Genomic DNA, 24,359 nt, shown 5'->3' on the forward strand with positions numbered 1-24,359 from the left:
TCCAAAAGACATACTGGTATCTGCTTTCTTTTGATTTCTAGCAGCTTTTCCTTGGAATATCTATACGTCACATAATTTTATTTTATCATTTAATTTACCTTTTTTCTTCAATCCATTCTTTTTTATCCATTGCCCACCAAGATTCAGCAGGCACCTCACCACTCCGCTAAGAACCCGGGCTTAACAGCCAGTTTAACAATGATTCCCTTTCTATTGGTCAGTTCTCAATTCTTCTGCATGTTTCTTTAATACCTCTAGCAGACCCGTGTTCCAACCAATGAAGTGCACTTTGTGCCAGCTAAGCCTGAGCTGTCTGAACCATAAGCGGCCCAGAAGCACAGGATAACTACCTTTATGCACAATGGAAGGTTCTTTCTCTGTTCATTACTCTCCACTGTTATGTGTACTACTCCCCCCACTGGAACAAACACACCAGTGTAAGTCTTTAAAGTCGACCTTGCCCCTTCCAGGGTGAGATGCTGCAATTTCTCCTTGTAAACTGTCTCTGACACCAGCAATACTGCAGCACCCATGTCCACCTGCATCCTCACTGTGGCCACATCCAATTGTGGGGGTCACCCAATAGCCACCTTTGTGTCCTGCAACAGACAAAACATGCAAAATTTCTTCAACCACAGAGTGAGTCACTCAGTCCATCCTCAGTACGTTCCATCTTATTCACTTTTTTTTGCTTTTCCAAAAGCTATTTTTCATTAATATAGTGTTTTTGGTTGACAGTTTCTTTTTACTTTTACAGGCAAATTCCTTTTTGCCACAGCTTCAGTAATCTAAATCCTTTATAGACAGTAGACAATAGGTGCAGGAGTAGGCCATTCGGCCCTTAGAGCCTGCACCACCATTCATTGTGATCATGGCTGATCATCCACAATCAGTACCCCGTTCCTGCCTTCTCCCCATATCCCTTGATTCCACTATCTTTAAGAGCTCTATCTAACTCTTTCTTGAAACCATCCAGAGAATTGGGCTCCACTACCTTCTGAGGCAGAACATTCCATAGATCCACAACTCTCTGGGTGAAAAAGTTTTTCCTCAATTCCATTCTAAATTGCCTAACCCTTATTCTTATACCAGCATTCTTTTGCCGAATGCCCAGTTTTGCTACAATGGTAACACTAACTTTCAATAGGTGTCCTATTCTTAAACTCTGCAGCAACTTTATGAAGTTAGGAAGATGTGCTTAATACCTGTGCTTCTTTAGCTGCCATCTCCATAGATGTACTTATCTCAATTGCTTTCTGTAATGCTTGTCTTCTGTGAGCAAACGTTTCTGGATTGCTCACTATGCAGACCACATACGAGTCTATTATGTAATGTGTCATTCAGCGACTGCCCAAAATCACAAATTGCTTCAGCACCAGCACAAAATGTGAAATAGACTCTCCTTCCTCCTGATTCCTTTTATGAAATCTAAACCTCTCAGCAATAATCAAAGGTTTAGGTGAATAGTGGTCCTTTAAGATTTTAACTATGTCCTCTTAAGGCTTATCTCCAGGCTTAGCACTAGACTGTGTAATAAATTAAACATTTTTGCATCATCACAGTCAAAAGGTTGGAACATGAATATCATCTGAAATTGATTTGTCAGTGCCAAATATTCAAATCTTTCAGTGTATGAATCATTGTTCTGTTGTTTCATTATACAGCCCCATACTTACAAAAATTGTTGCCATTTTCAACCACAATCACAAAAACCCAGAAAATTTAACTAGTCTTATCTGTCTTTCTCTCTCTCTCTCCCTCTATTTAACTGCATCATTCCTGTTCTCTTTCCTTGGATTCTTCTCTCCCAATGTTTTCTGTGGCTGTTTTCTTCTTGCTCACCCACATTATACAGCAGTAAACCACTAGCATTGCAGACGGACTTTTTTGCCAAAGGGAACAAAACAATAAGTATTGCATGAGGACTTGTTATTGTGATGCCAATTGTTATGTTTTGCAGTACTGAGTAGCTGGCTGGCCATGAATAATACACACAAGAGACGGTGAAGTGAGAAACAAATGCACTGCTTTATTTTACTTGTAGGTCATGTATCCAGAATGCCCTCTCACATTATATTCAGTACATAACACATTAGAGATGATAGCAATCTGCAAGGGTCAAAAATATACATGAATTCATAATTGAATGTTAATCACACTGTTGATTCATATGAAATAGATGTAAGGAGATGTTTGAGGAATTGGTTTATAATTTAATTTGCCTAGTCTTGTTTATAATCTGGATACTATTCTGGATTGGGTGTTGGATTTTATTAGGGAGCTTAAGGTAAAGGAACCCTTAGGAGACACCTGTGACAGAATTCACCCAGCAGTTTGAGAGGGAGAAGACAACATCAAATGTAGCAGTATTACAGTAGAATAAAGGGAATTACAGAGGGATGAGAGATAAGCTAGTCAAAGTTGATTGGAAAGGGACACCAGCAGGGATGATGGCAGAGCAGCAATGGCTGGAGTTTCTGAGAGCAATTTGGAAGGTGCAGGATAGATACAACTCAAAGAAAAAGTATTCTAAAGGTTGGATGACATAACCGTGGTGACAAGGGAAGTCAAAGCTAACAAAAAAGCAAAACAGAAGGTATATAATAGAGCAAAAATTTGTGGGAAGTTAGAGGATTGGGAAGCTTTCAAAAACCATCAGAAGGCAACTAAAAATACCACAAGGAGGGAAAAGATGAACAATAAAGATAAGCTAGTCAATAATATCAAAGAGAATACCAAAAGTATTTTTTAGATTTATAAAGAATAAAATGAAGTGAGAGTAGATATCGGACCTCTGTAAAATGATGCTGGATGGAATACAAAGATAAGCAGATGAACTGAAGAAGTATTTTGCATCAGGTTCACTGTGGAAGACACTAGCAGTATGCCACAAGTTCATAAGTGTTGGGGCAGAAGTGAGTGCAGTTGCTATTACTAGAGAGAAAGTGTTTAGGAAGCTGAAAAGTCTGAAGGTAAATAAGTCACCTGGACCAGATGGACTACATCCCAGGGTTCTGAAAGAGGCAGGTGAAGAGATTGTGGAGGCACTAGTAATGTTCTTTACTCGATGGGCCGAATGGCCCCATCCTGCTTCTATACCGTTGGTTCTTGTGGTCTTACACAAGGAACTGCAGATGCTGGAATCTGGACCAAACGAAATGCTGGGGAAACCCAGTAGGTCAGACAGCATTTGTGATGGGAAACTGACAGTCAATACTTCGGTTCAAGACCCTACATCTGGATTTATAGTGTCACAAGGAATTTGAGAAAGTGGCTAATATTTAAGACTGAAACAGGTGAGATGGCAGATGGTGGAAATCTTGATGGGGAGGCACAGCGAGTTTATGGAGGGATGTGGACAGTAGACTTTTCAGGTCGAGACCCTGCATCTGGCTAATATTTCAGTATTTAATATTGCACTTAATCTAATTTTTCAATATTTAAGATTTGAATTTTAACATAATTCCACGGGCCAAATTCAAAGCGTTAGGATGACGTCGTGTTTCTGTGACACTGAGTTCAGACTTCATCGCGGGTCAAAATAACACCGACCATCAACGCGTTGCCGGGAAACGCGCGGTGGACGTATGACGCCAGGGTTACGCAAGACGCACCGTGCTGTGGAAACGGCAATGGCGGCAGATTGCACGAAAGCAGCTGGGGGCGTTCGAACGTCCCGCTCAGCGCGCGACGGCCTCGACAAAAGCATCACACTGCCGCCCGACGAGATCTTCCGCAACCTGGAGAACGCCAAGAGCTTCGCCATTGACATAGGTCAGCAGAGGCGGCTTGGAGAGGCGCTGGTGTTGAGTGTGAGGAGCAAGTGGTGAAGGGTGTTTGGCCTGAGAGGATTGGGAAGTGAGAGCCGGAGATGCTGGGGAAGAGTGGATCAGCAGCGACGGGCATGCGCGGCCCTCAGGTTGTTGTAGTTCTCTTTGTCCGTCACCGCTGGGATGATGCAGGCGTACGAGGCGCTGTAAAACTACAACTCCCTGAACGCATCGCTTTGAGAGCTCGGTCCGGCAAATACACAAACAAGTAGAGCTAGTGGAATACAATCAGTCTGGCACACGTACGTGTTGGACTTGGACTGTGCTTCAGAGTTTATTTTTATTGATTAGATAACTGGTTAGTGCTCTTACATTTACGGCAGTTTAAAGTTCGATTTGACAATAGATTGTATTTATTCAGCGGACTTTAATGTAGGTCTCCAGGTTGGATTATTTCGGTGTTCTGCTGGATCGTCGTTATATTTAAAATCACCCAGAACTTTATTCTTATATCCTGATTTGACCGAAACAGTTGTCGGCCAGTACCTCTCTTTAACATTGGTTTCTATGTTTTTTCCCCGACCACACCGCCCCAATTTCAAAGTAAATTTATCAAGGTACATGTATGTCACCATATACAACCCCTGTGGGTTTACTCAATAAATCCAATAATCCTGACAGAATGAAGGACTGCACCTTGGCGTACAACCAGCGTGCAAAAGACAACAAACTGTGCAAATACAAGGAGTAAGAAATAAATTAGCAATATATATCAAGAGCGTGAGATGAAGAGTCCTTAAAAGTAAGTCTATAGGTTGTGGGAACATTTCAGAGATGGAGCAAGTGAAGTTATTCCCTATGGTACAAGAGCCTGATGTTGAGGGGTAATAACCATTCCTGAACCTGATGGTGGAGTCCTGATGATCTTGAACCTGCTTCCTGATTCCAGAAGCGAGAAGGGAGCATGACCTAGGTGGTGGGGGTCCCTGATTATGGATGCTGCTTTTCTGTGGCAATGCTCTGTGTAGATGTGCTCAGTGGTGGGGAGGGCTTTACAAGTGATGGACAGGGCAGTATCCACTACTTTTTGTAGGATTTTCAGTTCAAGGGCATTGCTGTTTCCATACCAGGCTGTGATGCAACCAGTCAATATACTCCCCACCACACATCGAAAGAAGTTTGACAGAGTTTTAGATGTCATGCCGATTCTTTGCAAATTTCTAAGGAAGTAGAGGTGCTGTCATTTCTTTGTAATTGTATTTACATGCTGGCCCCAGGGCAGGTGATCAGGAATGATAACATTGAGAAATTTAAAGTTGCTGACCCTCTCCACCTCTGAGCCCCTGATGGAGATTGGCTGATGGACCCCTGGTTTCCTCCTCCTGAAGTCAATAATCAGCCTCTTGGTCTCACTAACATTGAGTAAGAAGTTGTTGTTGTCAGATTCAGTCAGATTTTCAATCTCCATTCTATATGCTAATTTGTCACCACACTTAATTCGACCTACAATAGTGGTGTCATCTGCAAACTTGAATATGCCATTGGAGCTGTGTTTAGCCATGCAGTCATAAGTGTAAAGCAAGTAGAGCAGGGGGTTAAACACACAGCCTTGAGGTGCACCTGTGCTGATGTAGATTTGGAGGAGATGCTGTTGTTAATCCGAACTGACTGGGGTCTGCAAGTGAGAAAATCGAGGATCGAATTGCAGAAGGTGGTATTGAGGCCAAAGTCTTAAAGCATATTGATTAGTTTTAAGGGGATGATAGTATTGAATGCTGAGCTGTAGTTGAAAAGTTTTTTCCTTTCCTAAGAATTTGATTGATTGGTCTTGCTCTCTGTATGGCTTATGTTGGATTTGATTTTAATTACACATCAGAATCACATGAGATCATAAGATATAGCAGCAGAAGTGAGGTTATTCAGCCCATTGAGTCAGTTCGGCTGATTTATTATCCCTCTCAACCCCATTCTCCTGCCTTCTCTCTGTAACCTTTGATGCCCTGACTAATCAAGAACCCATCAACTTCCACTTTAAATATACTCAATGACCTGGCTTCCACAGCCATCTTTGGCAACGAGTTCTACAGATTCACTACCCTCTGGCTAATAAAATTCCTCCTCATCTTTGTCTAAATGGACATCCCAAGTTTGCCCTGCCTTTTGGTCCTAGACTTGTGTTGGAAGGTTTTAGAGTGTTAAATTTAAGTTGTTGAAAAATGTACTAAGGTAATATTAAAAGTTCCCTTTGTTCCACTGTGAATTGATACTTTTTATATTGATATTTTTTGAGTTTTGTTGCTGCTTTTTGAGATTTTCCTGCCAGTTTCCTTTTGATGTTGCAGCAGACATCAAATAATCATGTAAATGAACAAGCCTGTATAGATTGAATTCTCATTTATTGACTTGTTCTGGAGTTTTAGTTTGTTTTGGGAATCTGTGTGTTTCTAGGGGCATTGCCTAGATTTATTGTAAAGGAAAGGTAGTGGTGAGTAGGATTTAGACATAATGACAACAATGAAAAGATGAAAGACAGTGTTTCAAAGTTAGGATGCTATGGGACTTGGAGGGGAACATGTAAGCAGAAATATGCTCACGCACATGAAACTCTTGTCCATCATGCCTACAGATGGTTTGAAGGTACTTTTGAAGTAGTTTATTGAAGTAACTACAGTGTACTTTGTGGACAGTATATGTGATTTGTACTGGTGATGGAGGAAATTATTATATGAAGTGGGTGGATGAAACAACAATGAATCTACCTGTCATGTCCTGGATGGTGTGAAGCTTGAGTATTGTAGTCCATCAAGTAATTGGAGATCTTTCCGTTCTAACTTTTGCTATGTAAATAGTGGAAAGATTTTGTGGTATCAGGAGGCAGATCATTCACAGGATACCCATCCTCTGGCCTGGTCTTGTAACCACAGCATTTATTTGGCTGATTGAATAGAATTTCTGGTCTTTAATGACTCTCAGAATGTTGACAGTGGGAGACTATGGTGGTAATACAATTGTTATCGATGGTAAGTGGTTAGTTTCTCTTGTTGGGGATATTCTTTGCATAGCACCTTCAAGGCACCTTCCTTCACAGCTGAATAGTGTTCAGATTTTGATGCATGTGGACAGACTGTTTCCATTTGCTGAGAATTGGTAAATAGAATTGTACTTTTTATGTGATCATTAACAGCCATTTCTCTTCTGATCTTGTGATGGATGATGAAGCAGCTAAAGATAGCTGGGCATTGGACACTGCCTGGGAAACTCCTTAGTGATGGGCTTGGCTGAAATGATCTGACTTGAGACTGTCATCCGATTAGTGCTTCAGTTTTACAAGGCTTCCTTGATGCTAATCTTGGTCAAATGCTGCCATGATGTTGAATCTCTGCAATTGAGATCATTGGTTCTATATTTGGACCATAACCATGGTCTGGAACTGAGTTGCCCTGGTAAAGACCAGACTGTAATCTATAAACAAGTTATTGGTCAGTAGGTGTTTTTTATGAACACAATATACCAGGCTCATTTTCCACAGTTTTGTTACTTGCCAGTGTTGTAGCAGTGCTGGACAGATTGGTTAGAAGGCTGGCTAATTCTGGAACATGAGTCTTCAAAATGGCAGGAAACAGTGGTTGTATGTGAAGTGCTTTGAGAAATTCGAGATATAATTACATTTTATTCTGTTCTTCATTTTCTGTGTAATTATGTATGTGAGGTGTATGGTATACCCCAAAAATAAAGAGATAGCGATGAATTGAACAGTGATTGTGTTTGTTTTTTAAATTGTATTGCAGCCTTAATGGGCACTACAGGTTCTCTTAGTTCAGTCAATATTTATTGTGATGGATGCAGTGCTATTACTAAATGCTAATGCTTCTATAACTTTTGTTGATTTTTGTATTTATGGGTAAAGGATAAGGAGTGGGATTGATTGGAAAAGTTTTATAGCGCCTGAGAGCATGATAGGTTAAATGGTTTCTTTCTGTATTGTAATATTTAAATTGCATAGAATAAAAAGTGTTCCTAGGCTACAGAATAAAAAGTGGATTTGCCTGTGGTTTAGCATGTAAGTTGTTTGATTATGGTCCCTTCTATCTCCTTTCACCAGTGCTTACGTCATGTTGGCAGTAAACACACCTTCAAAATATACCATGGCCATTTAAAAGCCTCCCTCACCAGAAACCTATAAACACATGGCTTCCAGTAAATCACAAGATGAGGGCAGCAGGTGCAAGAGAAAACAACCACCTGTGAGTTCCTTTCTGAGTCATGCCTCATCCAAACTTGGAAATAATTCACTATCCCTTAATTGTAGCAAGGTAATAATCTTAAAACTTCATGCTTAACTGGGCACATGGACTGCAGGATGGGTCATTAGGAGTGGACAAAAATGCAGATCTGATGACTCTGTCATCTCTTCAGTGAATTCAAATGTGGCACTGAAACTTGCAAATTGGGCATATCCTGGTTTTGAACTCTTGTCTGAGTGACGTCAATATAAAGGTTTGAGAACCTTTCTGTTTTTCTGTTCTTTCTTTCTGTTTTTTCTTTTCCTGGGTCTGGTACAAAGAAATATCTACTTGATTTTTCCACTTCTTATTCTTATCCCATGACCTGTTCCTGGAATATGTGTGTAATAAATTTGGGATTGAGTTCGTCTGTGCTTCTAAATCCCCTGTTAGTTAAATGGAATCATTGTACTGGTCCTTCAACTGTAAAAGGTACAATAAGCTCCCTTGCTTCAGTTCCCCATTTCTCAGTGTCTCTATTAATGTAATTTGATGACTTATGTGTTAGTGATTTCTGTGACTGCTTACTTTTTTAAACTTGAGGTAAGGAACTTATATTTTCAAAAGGACAGGTGAAGCTAGAATTAAGCACTCATGAGATAGACTTAAAAGCCCAAAAAATAAACTTCCGATGTTCCAAGTCTGAAACAGAAATGCTGGAAATATTGAACAATAGTGGGGAGAGTGAAATAGAATTAATGTTTCAGGTTAACGACCTGAAGTAGCTAATCTATTTCATGACATCAATCAAAGTGATATTATTTTTATGAAAGTGACCTGAAACATTAAGTCTATTCTCTTTACACAGGTTTTATTTAACATGCTGAGAATATACTAAAATCTTTGTTTTAATTTAAGGGATTTAGAAATGGTGTTTAAAATTACAGAAATTCAAAACCAAACATTTCAGACTGCCAGTATTTGAAGTAACAGATTGGGCAGATTCTTTGGAGAGAGAAAACTTGGCTATACTTTAACCCGTGCTGCAGGTCCACTCTATTCTGCCATTTTCTCTGCTTCTATTGCAACTGTTCTGATGGTGCCTCCATCTCTGTAGGTACTTCTTTCTACTCAAACGTGGCATCCTTTTCACCATTGTTGACAGAACCCAAAACATGTCTATTCGATTTTCTGCAATTCTCGCATCGTTCACCCCACTATTAGAAGCAAGGTAGGATTTTTCCACAGTTTGAACAGTGATCCTTGCAAAGTTAGACATTCTGAGTCATGACGATAACGAGAAGAGGGGGGGAATATGATAGATATTAATTTATCAGAGCTAGAAAAGGCAGGAGTCAGGCAGTAATATATTTGTCAGCGCAGAGAGTGACACTGTATTGGTTGTAGTGAAAAATAGCCTTCTAAGTTAGATATCTGATTCAAAAGCTATTTTTCACTACAACAAATGGCAGTAGAGCACAGAATCATAAATAAAATATTGGGGAAGCATGTTATACCTTATTTCTCAAAAATCAATACCTCCTTTCAGTAGTTGCCCAGGAAGTAGATTAGAGCATTGATTTATTTAGTGTTCCAGGTTAAGATAAACTTTACACATCTTTCTCATTTTCAGACAGTTGCCACTGGATTTTAGTTCCAAGATCCCTGAACGTTCATGGGAAGGAGACCAACTATGATTAGCAGGCAGTCCTCAATTGTACCTGTGACCTTGCCATTATAAATTGTGTTTAATCAACATACACACCCCCCACATTTGTGTCCAGATTAGTTCTCCACTAATTCTGTTGTGCTATCTTTTAAGTTTGCCAGTAACCTTGCAGTAGTAATACTAGGGCAACATGTTTTAAGGATTGGAGGTTAATAGTGTGGAAGTTTAGAAAGTTTGAAGTGAATGATGAAAAAATCTAAGTTGTGAATTATTAGAACACAATTTAAAGCATGCTTTTAAGATCAATAGCGTCATCGGTAGGAAGTTTGTATTCTGTGTGTCTGGTCTATTATCTGAAATCTAGCTTGTGTCCCATTCCAGGCACAGGAGTTGTGGAATTCATTAGTGGGTGACAATTCTGTAGAAGGGAAGTTACAAAGTTAAAGAGAAAAGGAAATGTGATAGTGTTAGGTAGTGAAATGGATTATGATATATCCAAAATCTTTCAGGAATGGACAAAGCATACTTATTTGGGAGCATAGCTCTAGTTAGATCCAAGGCTGGGGAAAACTGAAAGTTGTTATATGAATGTATATGGCATTTGTAACAAATTGGATAATTTAATATAAAATGGAAATTAATGGTTATGATCTAATTTCCACAGAAATGTTTGTAATGAGGCCAATTTTGGGAATTGGATATTGCAGGATATTTAGGATATAGAGAAGTTGCATTGTGGAATAAGGAAATGACAGAGAAATTAAACAATTATTTAAAATGAGCAGAAAATACTGATCCAGTCTGGCAGCATCCATTGAAAGAGAAATGGTTAGTATTTTTCCTGAAATCCATAGTCAGACTTTCATAAGGCCTCCTGAAATAGTGCCAGACGAAATTAAAAAGAAAACATGATGGTAATATTCTGGTGTGGAGCAATCATACAAATAAAAATAGGTAATTTTCCTGTTAGGAGGCTGTGAACTATGGTGTGTCTCAGAGATTGATGGCAGGACTCCAGCTGTTTACAGTTTGCGTCAATGATGAGGGAGCAAATTGTAGTATATCTTTGATTGTTGGTTATATAAAAATGGTTGATAATGTGGTTGACAAAAATACACAAAGGCTTTAAGAGTATTTAGAGCAATTAAGCAAATGGGCAAGGATGTTGTAGGTGAATTAGAATGTGGAACAATGTGACGTCATCCACATTGATAGTATAAGTGAAGTTGGAGAAGTTGAAAAGTGCTGGTGTTTGGAGGGACCTGGATGTCCTTATACATAAATCACTGGAAAAAGTTCATATGTAGATGCACAATTAGGAACGCAAATGATGAATTGGTCTTTATTGCAAGAGAACTTGAGTGCAGCTGTGAAGACGTCATACTAAAATTTTATGGGCCCTCATGATATCACGCTTAGAATAGTTCTACAAGTTTTGTCAGAGAAAGTTACTCTTGCAATAGAATAACTGCACCAAAGTTTCACTAGATTGACTTCAGATCTGATGGGGTTGTATCTTGATGAAATTTTACACAGACTAACTGGGATCAGTACTCTCTGGAGTTTAGAAGAACAAGAGGTGTTTCAGTGAGTTTGTACAAAGTTCTTACTGGGCTTTGTAGAGAGAAGGCAGAGATTCTATTTTCTCCTGGCTCTCCCCAAGCTAGGAGAGCAGAAATATCTTGATTCTGAAGACAGTGGATCTTTATTTATATTTGTTTATGCAAGAGTCATAGGAGTGATCCTGCACAAAAACAGGATATTGGGCCTACCATGTCCATGCTGACTGTTGCACCTGCCTGTACTAATTCAGTTTACAGGCGTTAGATTTGTGGCTGAGAGTACCGACATCCGCCACCACCTTGGGCAATGCATTGCAGTCTCCAAGGATTCTGTGTGGGAAAATATTACCCTTCTGGTCCCCTGTAAATTTCCTTTCTCTCATTTTTAATCTATGCCCTGCCTTACTCTCACAGTAAGAAAAAGATTTTGACTACCCCATCTATCATCCTCATAATTGTGTTCACCCCATTCAGTTCACTCCTAGGCCTTCCTTGCTCCAGGGAAAACAAATCCAGCCTTTCTAATATCTTGTATCTTGCACGGAGGCAGTGGAAAGTGTACTATCTAGACTCGAGGAGCTAATGGATAGGGGAAGAATGAAGTTTAAGACCAAGAAGTCAAGGAGCCTTGTTCTTAGGAGAGGAAAGTTGGTTGACTTTCATTTCACCCTTTGTGGAGAGGAGATTCCATCCATTCAGGACCAACCAGTTAAGAGCCTCGAGCGATGGTACACAGAGGAGCTGAGAGACACCAAGAGGGTTCAAGAGACAGGAGAACAGATCAGCAGAGGTCTGATGTCTGTCGACAAGTGTGGCTTGCCTGGCAAGTTGAAGTTGTGGTGCTTGCAGTACGGACTGATGCCACGGATAATGTGGTCACTAACTGTCTGTGAAGTGGCAATGTCCCATGTTGAGGCAATGGAACGGAAGATCAACAAGTATGTGAAGAAGCAGCTTGGAGTACCAAGCAGCCTCACTAATGTTGCAGTCCACAGTAGCCAGACAAAGCTTACCATCCCAGTGCAATCTCTTGTTGACGAGGTGAAGGTAGCCAAGGTAGGATCATTCTTGATGCTTCGAGACTCAAAAGATCCTGTCATCAAGAATGCCCAGCCGGATGTAAGATCAGGCAGGAAGTTGTCAGCCTGGGCAACAGTTGATGAGGCAGAATCTAGATTGAAGTACAAGGAGATGGTTGGGGCTACCCAGCTAGGCCGCCAGGGACTTGGATGGACAACTCACAAGTGGTGGTCATCTTCTGCAGATAAGGAGTGCCGTGAGCTTGTAATGCAAGAAATATGAGAGGTAGAAGAGGAGAAGAGGTTAGCTAAAGCAGCTGGCCTGACCAAACAAGGGGCTTGGACCTGGTGGGAAAGTGTTGAACAACGACGTCTATCTTGGAATGTTCTGTGGCAGATGGAACCGCTCCGCATTTCTTTTCTATGCAGAGCAGTGTACGACCTGCTCCCAACACCTGCCAACCTCAGCACCTGGTATGAAGATAAGACAGACAGGTGTGCTGCTTGTGGTGAGAAGGGAACACTTCAACATATTTTGAGTGCATGCAGAGTCAATCTTAACAGCGGCACGTACACTTGGAGACATAACAACGTTCTCAAAGTTGTAACAGAAGCAGTTGAGCAGAGAGTACTACAACACAACTTATCTCGTGCCCCATGCTGCTTAGAACATAGCATACCATTTGTGAAAGAAGACTCCAAGTCAAGGGTGTACAACGCAGGCCCACAATCAAGCATACTTTCTTCAGCCAATAATTGGTGTGTCAAGGCCGATCTGGATGGGAAAGGCAGTTTCCCGGAGCAAATAGTTTTCACCACATTGCGTCCAGGTATAATCGTCTGTCCTGACACCAGTAGAGAAGTGGTTATTGGTGAACTCACAGTCCCCTGGGAAGACAACATCGATGAAACCCATGAGCGCAAGTTGACCAAGTACGCAGAATTAAGATCAGAGTGCAGAGACAGAAGGTGGAAGGTCTCATGCTATCCTTTCAAAGTAGGGTGCCATGGCTTTATTGCGTTCACTTTCCAGAAGTGGCTGCGTGACCTTGGCTTCACTAGAAAAGAGATCAAGTCAACCAGCAGGGCTGTAGCTGAGGCAGCAGTGACAGGATCATCATGGGTGTGGACCAAGTACATCCAGAGGGGCAGATAGTCAGTGTATCCATCTTTTGTAAACTCTTCAGATACCTGAAGAGTAGACTATCTGTTGGATGGAAGCAACCAACAACTCTGATAGAGGCAGATGCCAAGTTGTTAAGCTCATCAGTGGGAGGTGGTGCTTTAGCACTGCTGGCCCACCACCTCGAGCGAGTCTTGATTTATAAGCGGGCTGAAACTCCTGAAGACAGGTGGCAGATCAACTGATGATCCCACTGGTGATAGCACAGGACAGTTAACATGTTAGTCCACGTGTGTTTTCAATTCTAATTGAAATTTCAGTCAATACGCAGGTTCTCCTTTGCACCCTCTCCAGTTAATTCACATTCACATTCCAAAACACGGACATCCCAGCCAGGGGAAAATATCATCTCTGCCTTCTCCTGACAAAGCCCAGTAAGAATTTTGTGCAAATTGAAACACCTCTTGTTCTTCTAAATTCCAGAGAGTACTGACCCAGTCTGCTCAACCTCTCATCAAGACACAACCCTATCAACCCTGAAATCAATCTGGTGACCGGAAATGTGCTAAGTACTCCAACGATTGTTTCATAGCTGCCAAAGCATTATGCCTAATCACCATACTCTTATCTGTGCTTCCACTCTTGAGGACTTATGGACTCGTAAACCAAAGGTTCCTCTATTCATCAGTCCTACCTAGGGCCCTACCATTAATCAGGTATAGTTGCAAGAAAAAGTTTGTGAACCCTTTGCAAGTACCTGGTTTTCTGTATTACTTAATAAAATGTGGCGTGATCTTCATTGAAGTCCCAATAATAGACAAACACGATCTGCCTAAATTAATAACACACAAACAATTGTACTTTGCATGTCTTTATTGAACACATTGTCCAGGCTGGAAAAAGTATGTGAACCTTTGTATTTAATAACTGTTAGAATCTCCTTTAGCAGCAATAACCTGCTGATCAGACTTGCACAATAGCAAAGAGGAATTTTAGACCATTCCTTAATACAGAACTGTTTCAGTTCATCAATATTTCTGGGATACCTTGCATGGACAGGTCATGCCACAGCTTCTCAATTGGGTTAAGGTCTGGACTCTGACTTGGCCATTCCAAAACACGGATTTTCTTCTTTTTAAACTGTTCTGTTGTTGATTTACTGTTGTGTTTCGGACCATTGTCTTGTTGCATTATCCAACCTCTATTAAGCTTCAGGTGATGGACCACTACCCTGATGTTCTCCTGTAAAATGGCTTGATACAAATACAATTTTGAATTCATTGTTCCCTCAATGATTGCAAGCTGTCCAGGGCCTGAGGCAGCAAAGCAGTTTCACAGTTGGGATGAGGTTTTGGTGATGGTGTGCAGTGCCCTTTTCCTCCAAATTTAGCAGTGTGCAGGTGTGCATTTTTGCCAAAAAGTTCAACTTTTGTCTCATCTGTCCACAGAACATTGTCCCAGAAGCATTGTGGAACATATTTTGCAAACTTGAGATGTGCAGCAATGTTTCTTCTTGAGAGCAGTGTTTTCCTATGTGGTGTCCTTCTGTGAACACCATTCGTGTTCTGTGTTTTTCTTATAGTGGTCACATGAACAGAGACTTTAGCAAGTTCTAGAGATTTCTGTCTTTGTGTGTCTTTTTAATAGAGTATGGCACCTGTACAACCCAGACCTCCAATCTTGCCTCATTGATTGGGACATCTGACTCAAAATAGCTTTTGTAGGAGGCATTACCCCAGAGGTTCACATATTTTTTTGAATCTAGGCTGTGTAAGTGGTGTTCTCTGTATTAATGAGAAGTACGATTGTTTTTGTTATCAGTTTAGGTAGACTGTATTTGTTTATTATTTTGACAGATGAAAATCAGACCACATTTTGTAAGTACCGTAGATTCCGGACTACAGAGCGCACCTGATTAAAAGCCGCAGGCTCTAATTTTAGAAAGAAAATCAATTTTGTACTTGTACAAGCCGCACCGGATTTTAAGCCGCAGGTGTCCCACGTTGTAATATGAGATATTTACACAGAAAGATATTACACGTGAGGATTTTTTAACTTTTAATTAAATCCGTATGGTAACATAAACAAATACATATTGCAAATGCTTTTTTTCGAACCGTGCCTGTAACACGGCTACTTTTAAATATACATACGTATCAGTAACACACAAATTACATTGCGTATACTTTTTTACTGAACAGTGCACGAACAACATTCCAATATCTCCTAACGACTGGTAAAAAAATATATACTGCAGCCTACCAGGAAAAGTTATTGATCGCCTTTAACTTAAAAGCTGCATCATATGCGTGCAGTGGGTCTAATGTGCTCGCCCCCTCCTTTCCGTTTATCGCAAACCGGTATTTTCCCCACAAGACGCGGCGAAACCGGATGTGACGTCATAGCATCCCGGGATGTAGTACAGAAAACAAATATACTTAAAACACTTCTAACTTTAACTAGAAAATACTAACAAATGAATTACTAAGCGAAAATATTATAAACTAAATAACTGCCATAAAGGCAGCACAATGCTTTTCTTCGAGTGTTTTCCATGTTGATGAGGGTGAGTACAAATGACTGATTTACAATAACTTAATTGTGAAAGTGCGCTTGATTTATCGTACAATTTCATTGGACCTCTGTGAACTACTCATCAATTTTATTGGTCTACTGTTACGAGGCAAAATGTTTTTGGCAGCATGAAAAAAAACCATGCATTAGCCGCACCGTAGTAAAGGCTGCAGTGTTCAAAGCTGTTCAAAGCGTGGGAAAAAAGTAGCGGCTTATAATCCGGAATCTACGGTAATTAATACAGAAAACCAGAGAATTATAAAGGGTTCACAAACTTTTTCTTGCAACTGTATATCCAATTTTTGACCTCCCAAAATGCATAAATTAAACATAATTTAAGGAAACTATGTTTTAATTCTCTTGAAAACTCAATGCCATGCTATATATTAATTGATCCTTTATTTTTATTTTGCTGTTAAGCTTTAGCTGCAGCAGCTCTTCACACTGCACCCATATATTTTCATTCTCTGTTGGCTTGTACTTCTCTCCCCATTCAGTAAGGTTATGCCTGGCCTTTTACCTCAATTCCACTTTCCTGAACAAACCTCATTTCCCCTGATTTCTTTACTATCCAAAAATCTCTCTTGGTTTTGAATGTACTTGGTGACTAAGCACCTATCCTTGTTCTAAGTGCAAGTTGATGTATTTGGTAGGGAATCAAGGCTAGGGCACACATGATAAAAAGTCTCTTTCATTCTGGGTGATGTTGAACTGTTTGGGTGTCATTGGATACCGTGGCTCTGATATATTACTGTAGCTGCAATTTTTGTGACTAATCTAGTTCAGTTTTTGCCCCAGGATGTTGGTATGCATCTTGCCAATGGTAAATGCTATTGAATGTCAAGGGCAGATGCTAGACACACTCTTAATAGAGAACATTGCCTTTTACCTTTGTGGCATGAATGATACTTGGCACTTAGCTGAGTATTATTGTTATTAAGGTATGGAGGGCCTCATTTTCTAAGTAGTTGCAAATGGAATTGAGCATAGTGTAATCATCAGTGAACATCCATAATTATTGCCTTATGATGGAAGGAAGTTTATTGTTGAAGAAGCTTATGGGACCTAAGGCACTACCTGTGTGACTCCTTTAGTGAAGCCTGGGCCGAGATATTTGCCCTCTATCTGTCACAGCCATTTTTCTGCAGGTGACTCTAACCATTGAAGTGTTTTTTCTCTTGTTGCCTGTTGACTTAAGTCATACCAAGGTTTCTTAGTATAGCATTCGGTCAGACTCAGCCTTGATATCAGAAATAGCAACTTTTGTTTCACTTTGGGACAAATGCTGTGATGGGAAATGAAGAAATCCAACTGAGCAGATCTGTGGTGAGCAAATCCTGCCTAACAACATGCTTGACAATACTTTTTATCATTTTGCTGATATTTGAGAGTAGACTGATTGGGTGGTAATTACCCAAATTAAAATTTTCCTATTTTTTATAGTCAGGGCATACATGGACAATTTTCTCCATTACCAGAGATTTGCTAGTGTTGTAACTCCACAGTATGGCTTGGATAGAAGTTAGCTCCAGAATGCACATCATTCTGGAGCTAGGATATTGTCTTCTACCATGTACCATGGCATTTGTTGTATCTGGTGTTTTCAGCCATTTATTTATGCTTCACAATATCATATTGGCTGAAAACAGGTTTCTGTGTAGGTGGGAACCTAGGGAGTGAGGTGAAATGGATTATTGACTATATTGACATGTAGTTGTATACTTCAGACTGATGTAATTGAACCCTCAGAATAATATCTTAAGGATAGCATGTCAGGCTGTGCATTCCAGAGGTATTTGACTTTTGCCATTTCTGAGCTTTTATGCTGCATATTGTTTACAGAACTAGCAGAATGTCTTTTGTTAACAGGTGGCTCATTGACAAAGCTGGCCTACTACTCAACTGTTCAGCACAAAGTAGCCAAAGTGCGTTCCTTTGATCATTATGGCAAAGTAAGTACATAAGTACAGGGATATCCTAGTCAATATCTTCTCTGGGGCCATTAACAATCCACAAGAATTTTAGCTGGTAACTGAGGGCGCAAATGTGTTAGTAGATTTTTTTTTCAGCCATGCCCTCTTTTTACAGCCAAGCCTTGCACCACCTTCAACAAAAATGCATTTTATTAGTATTCTTATTGCCAAGGATATATTTGTTGAAACACCACTCTTCCTGTGCTGCCTTACTGAATGGTTAGGCCCATAACTTTACAAAGTGGGTCCTTACTAACTGTGATCGTATTTGGAGAGAAGACAGTCTGGGTAGGTTATCTATCAGATACACTTATCTCCTGGACTAACTTGGGCAGAGGTTTTATGGATGGCCTACAGAAATGGCTGAATTTAGTGAGCATTATCTACTGAATTTAGAGAGAGAGGTATCTACTGATAATGTGGTTGGATGCAGGCTCTGAGAATGATGCCAGAGCAAACTCTGTATTGCTTTTCTATTTTTACTTATCTGTGAAGGTCAGCAGGCTAGATGAATTCAAGACAGACAGTTCTAGGACTGAATCCTGAAACAATTTGTATAATATAGTGTTTTTTAAAAAGCAAAATATTTCATGGGTCAAAAATTTCCAAAAGACAGAGGAGAAGAATTAGGACATTCAGCCAGTTGAGTCTTCTCTGCCGTTCAACAGGTCTGATGTATTTTCCCTTTCAACCCTATTCTCCCACCTTTGCCCCATAACCTTTGGTGCTCTTACAATCGACATTAAGGTGAGCAATGTACAATGTTTGCTCTTGTAGCTAGAGATTGAGGAGCTTTAAAGGAAAGATCAATATGAAATAGAGTTCTAGAGCTTCAGTTCTGGATAGGATAAAACATTTTGAATTTTTTAAGGAAATGGGGGCTGTAAAAGAATCTAATGTTGGAAGAATGAAGAATTCTTGAATAGCTATATGGCTGGGAGAAGCTGTAGAAATGGGAATGTGTGTTCATGGGGGATTAGATCACAGAGAGTATTTTAAAATAGATTTTTAGGTATATGAGGCACTAGAACAGGCCAGTAATAATGGGCTTTGTACAAGTTGGAATAGGAGATAAAGTGTTATAAGAGGTTAATTTTACAGATGGTGGATAATAAGATGTTGCAGATGGGTAATATCATGGAGGTGGAATTCAGCCATCTTTGAGAGAGCAGTGTGTGATTGGAACTGCAGCTACAAATGGCTGCTGAGACTATATTATCTAGCTGAGTTTGTGACAGTAGAGAACGATGACCATGGCAAACCCTGAGGACTGGTTTCAGTGTTTGATTGGAGGAATTATATTGAGCAAAGAATCTAGCATGGAGGGATGAGGAAAATTAGTGATAATGTGGAGTCTGAGATTTGTCTATATATATTTAGAACTTGAAGTGTTCTTGAATCTTTAATGGAAAGATATGGATTATAAGAAACCCACAAGTTGATGATGCACATAGCACAATATTTTAAAGTCTCTGACCATCTTTTAACAATCAATAATTTCTGAAACTATTTGCGCTAGCACTGATGTCAGGAAGCTGTACTATTCATATTGACTGGCTGATAAGTGAAATTAATGATATATAAGCATCTCAAAACTGTGATTAAAAATTAAGAGCAAAATTTACCTTAATCTTACTTTGCACTGTCATCACATGTTGACGTTCTTAGTATGAATCCAATTTAGTCCTTCAAGTCTGGACAGCTTATGCCTTTGTTCCTTCCTATTTGAATATCTTGTTGCTGGATATTTGGACGGAGCTCTTCTTATCATTGTTCGATCATTGATGAAAATATTTGAATATAGGACATCAAGCTATGTTAATCAACTTTTTCAGTTTATCAAAAATGTCTGAGGTCCCTTTGGAGGCAAGTACATTGAATGGTTTTCTGTAGACTTTCATAGTGACATTATATTTCTCCTAACAAAAGATATTGTTGTTTGTAGTACACATACATATTGTAGGTCATAACACTGTACTTGTGTTTTCCCAAGGGCCCAGATGATGAGCCATTGTATGAGATCTCAGTTCAGGAAGAGATCACTGCCAGACTTCATTTTGTTAAATTTGAAAATGCTTATATAGAAACATGTTTGGACTTCATCAAAGCCCATCTGGTCAAGACAGAGACCAAAGTAATTAAAGCTACGGGAGGTGGTGCTCACAAATTCAAGAACCTGATTGAGAAGAAACTAGGATTGAAGTAAGTGAGAGCTTCAAATTTTGGGACAATAAGTGATGACTAAGATAGATTGTTGTGCTTTGCAACCCCATCAATCTTTTCCCTGTCATTTTTTTGGGGTATAAATGAGAATGCTTGATTTGCTTTGTGAAATGTAAGGGATGCTATCAGTATTCCTACCTGATCATTCTTGATTTGTTGAGGATTGATTAAAAATAGTTTCCTATTGTAAAGAGTGATTGACACTAGAGGACTGATTGTAAAATGATTAGGTTAAAATATATCTCGAGTAGAAAAATCTCTGATGGGTTAGAGGAGGAATCAATATTGTCTCACTGTATTATCTTTTTATAATATAAACAAAAGACTAGTTAGACACCGCCTGCAGAGTGAGAAATAATTGATGTTTCAGATTGATGACCTTTCATCAGAACTGGAAAAAAATAGAAATGAAACACATTTTAAGTTGCAAAAAAGGGTAAAGCTAAGGTTCTGTAATAGGGTCAATATCCAGGATGACAAAATAACAAAAGAAAATGAGAAAGGTTTGTGCCAAGGAGATGAGGTGTAAAATGATGAATGAAATTGAAATACTGGAAGAGAAGGGAGGGGAAAGAATTGCTGATAGCGTGAGATACAAGGTTAAATAGCATTACTAGTGGTTGTTGAGTATTACTGCATCCTAACAAAAAGTCTGATCAACGTTTAACCAGATCAATTTAAAATGGAAATGTGACCTTTTGTGATGGAAGTGGTAATAATTATATAGTTAGAAATCATGACTTTAAAAACAATTGATTATATTTTGTCCAATTTTCTGAATTTGTGATTGCTGCATCTAAAGACTATCTTTTGTCTTTACACTGTTGTGTGTTGTACAACAGCAGGTGCATTGGCATATAACAAAACTAGTTTATTGAATGTGCACTTCCTAAGCATCACACTTGGACTGCCTTAAGGAACACAAAATGGAGTTACTGAGATCAATGGTATTTTCATTATAGATGTCATTGTGAATGTTTGTGAATTGTTTACATAGCAGCAAATTTAAAATGCATATTTGGATGTTCCCAGTACTTATCAGTTGCAATTAGTGCTTATATATTATATAATCTGTTTACGTAGAATAAATTCTGTACTGCTTGGCTCAACAGGTTTTTGCGGATTTTGTTCCAAATGAACCTTCTCCTACCCCATTCCATTTAATTCCTATCAATATTCTTTTCTGTTTATATACATTGTTGCATTTTTCCCCTTAATGTGCCAGTATAATTTACTTCATCCATTTCCTGTAGAAGCAATGGAAGGAAATTCCACATTCTAACTTGGTAAAAAATGTTCTCTTGAATTCCTTATTACGTTTGAAGGGGTGGTTAGTGTAATTCTATTACAGTGTCAGCGAAATGGGTTCAATTCTAACGCAGTCTATAAGTGTGTTCTCTGCATGACCGTGGTGTTTTCCTCTGGGTGCTCTGGTTTCTTCCCACATTCCAAAGAAGTATGGGTTAGTAGGTTAATTGTTCACATGGGTGTAGTTGGACAGCGCGGGCTCGTTGGGGCTGAAAGGGCCTGTTACCATGCTGTATCTCTTAAAAACATAACCCCAAAAGTTTGTCTCCCACGCAAATGGAAATATTTTCTACCTAACTTATCAAATATTAAAACAAAATTTTTTAGAGGGCACCTTGTATGTTTGTGTTGGCACAAGAGGGCACCTCTTTGTGTTGCGAGTGCCTGAGATTTATATTGGCATTTATAAGATAATGAAGAATAAGTAAACAGATAAACTTCCTAAAACATTGTATATGTGTGATTTTTTGTTGTTGGATGTAAAGAGTGTATAATGCTGTACAGAAAGTATAATGTGTATGTTTTTTATTTTACCTGGAAATAATTTGGTATTATGTTATTTGAATAGTAATTGAAAGTCATATTCATGTGAGTCCTTGTTTGCTAAGCGTGCTTTGAGGAGAGAATATGTGGGAGATGACACAGTACTATAGGTTGTACTGTAGGTGTAAAAAGTTACTGACTTTTACGAGAGTGTTTGCTAGTGCAATAGTGGTAATAAATCCATAACCAGGGCAAATTAGTTTCTTTCTCTCTTAACAATTCCATTCAAAATTTTGAGTCACTGTCTCCCCCCTTCAATTTCAATATTCCAGGGAACCGAAGACAAATTTGTCATTTCTGCTTATTTAACTCGGTGAGACTTAGTAATATTGTGGTTAATTTATACTGTATTCAGGCCAAACATCCATTCTTAAGTGCAGTGGCCATTCTGTAAATGGTGCTCCAGATGTCACTCAGTCAGAGCTTGCTGTAGCTCTGGGGAAGTTTGCTTCTTAAGTATTGGCTCTCACTCTAATGCGTTTGGTATTGAAATTCATCTGCTGCAGTTATGCCCAGGGATTTTTATAGCCATGAATTGTTTTTGCTGTCAATATTAAAATCACCATACATTAGTATCACCAAGCTATTTCCCTCTTCTCACTCAAATAGTATTTCACCAATTATGAAGTATAATAAAAGTGGTAATTTCCTGGTCCGTTGATAAATAATTTTCATTGACGAGAAGGAAAATACAGTAACATTTATCAATTGCAGATTTTTGTCTAGGAGAAAGGAAACTTGCTTTTCAATTTTGCCATCACAGACACCTATTCCAGTTGAGAGGTTTCATTTTAATTGTAATAAATGTAGTGTTACATTTATTTTCCATGTTTTTGAAATGCTTTGTACATTATGATTGCTTGTATTAATTGTGCATTTAGTATACATAACAAGCAGAAGTAAGCAAACTAATAGGAAAGTTAGAGCTGAAGGAAGGGCTGCAAACAAGGTAATGGGTTTAAAAGGCAGGAAAGGCATTTGATTTAATGAGATGGATAAGGGGTTATGTGGGAGTGTGGAGTTACACATGATTTATTTTGCATGGTTTTGTCTGTTGAAGAATATATTGCTGTTTTTGCTGGCATGGTGCTATTCTTGCACTGGGCTTGTGCACTATTTTAATCTTAATTAATTTTAACTTTATTCTCTTTTTAGAACAGATTTCAATAGATTCTGTATGTTTTATGCTTACTGAGAACAGATCATCCTATAATTCTAGTCAATGCTTAATGTATTTTGTTTCACAGCTTTGTGTCTGAGATTCTTTTTCAATATCTTTGCAGAGTGGATAAGGAAGATGAAATGACTTGTTTAATCAAGGGTTGTAACTTTGTGCTGCGAAATATTCCACATGAGGCCTTTGTGTATGTGAAACATGCAGACCCTGAATTCCGATTTCAGACAACGCACCCAGATATCTTTCCCTACCTACTAGTGAACATTGGGTCAGGAGTATCTATTGTCCGAGTAAGTAGGATCTGTGTGTCTGAGTCCTGTCAATGACTGACAATGGAGCAGTGTCATTGTGTTCTTCTGCTCATTGCTCAGAAAAGAAATGAATAGATTTGACCAACGTCTTGTTAGCTTTTGAAGAACGTGCATTCTTGATTGATCTAGAAGTTTGACTGTAATTTTTAAAAAAATTAGTATTCATCCTGTTGTTGAAGTCTCAGTTGTTATTTCTAACTTTCAAGTGCTTAGCCCAAGCAGTCAGTTTTTAAAAATGTTTTAACGATTACATTTCCAAGATTGTTATGGATCAATCTCAAGGACTTTCTGCAAGCAACTAAGGAGAATAATTATGGAAGTATTAAGATATGACATTGAAAAATTGTAAACTTGCTTTTAAGCTTTGAAGGTATTTGTGTTCAATTCTGGTCACCTCATTATAGTAAGGATGTGGAAGCTATGGAGAGGGTGCAGAGGAGATTTACCAGGATGTTGCCTGGATTGGAGAACAAGTCATATGAAGCAAGGTTAGCAGAGCTGGGACTTTTCTCTTTGGAGCGTAGAAGAATGAGAGGGGACTTGATAGAGGTCTACAAGATTATGAGAGGCATAGATAGGATGGATTGTCAGTACCTGTTTCCCAGGGCACCAATAGTAAACACCAGAGGGCATAGGTACAAAATTAAGGGGGGGGGGAGTTTAGGGGGGACATCAGGGGTAAGTTTTTTACACAGAGGGTTGTGAGTGGCTGAAATGACTTGCCAGGGATGGTGGTGGAGGCTAAAACATTAGGGGTATTTAAGAACCTCTTGGACATGCACATGGATGAAAGAAAAATGGAGGGTTATGGGGTAGTGTGGGTTTAGTAAAATTTTTTTAAGGATTATATGGGTCAGCACAACATGGAGGGCTGAAGGGCCTGT

The 24,359-nt window shown here is 39.2% G+C and overlaps 1 protein-coding gene across 3 annotated transcripts in view; it reads left to right on the plus strand.

Moving 5' to 3' along the window:
- Positions 1-3,609: 3,609 nt before the first annotated feature.
- The window catches only part of pank4 (pantothenate kinase 4 (inactive)), a 78,181-nt gene continuing 57,431 nt past the window's right edge, over positions 3,610-24,359 (plus strand). For 2 of the 3 annotated variants that reach the window (XM_073032096.1, XM_073032097.1), the window contains exons 1-4: positions 3,610-3,774; positions 17,810-17,892; positions 19,907-20,115; positions 23,271-23,454. In XM_073032096.1, the coding sequence (XP_072888197.1) occupies positions 3,633-3,774; positions 17,810-17,892; positions 19,907-20,115; positions 23,271-23,454 (618 nt within the window). In that variant the 5' untranslated portion in view covers positions 3,610-3,632. The remainder of the gene's footprint in view (positions 3,775-17,809; positions 17,893-19,906; positions 20,116-23,270; positions 23,455-24,359) is intronic. The other variant, XM_073032098.1, reaches the window with a different exon arrangement.

The sequence above is a fragment of the Hemitrygon akajei genome, chromosome 29, assembly GCF_048418815.1.
Source record: "Hemitrygon akajei chromosome 29, sHemAka1.3, whole genome shotgun sequence".
Lineage (NCBI taxonomy): Eukaryota > Metazoa > Chordata > Chondrichthyes > Myliobatiformes > Dasyatidae > Hemitrygon > Hemitrygon akajei.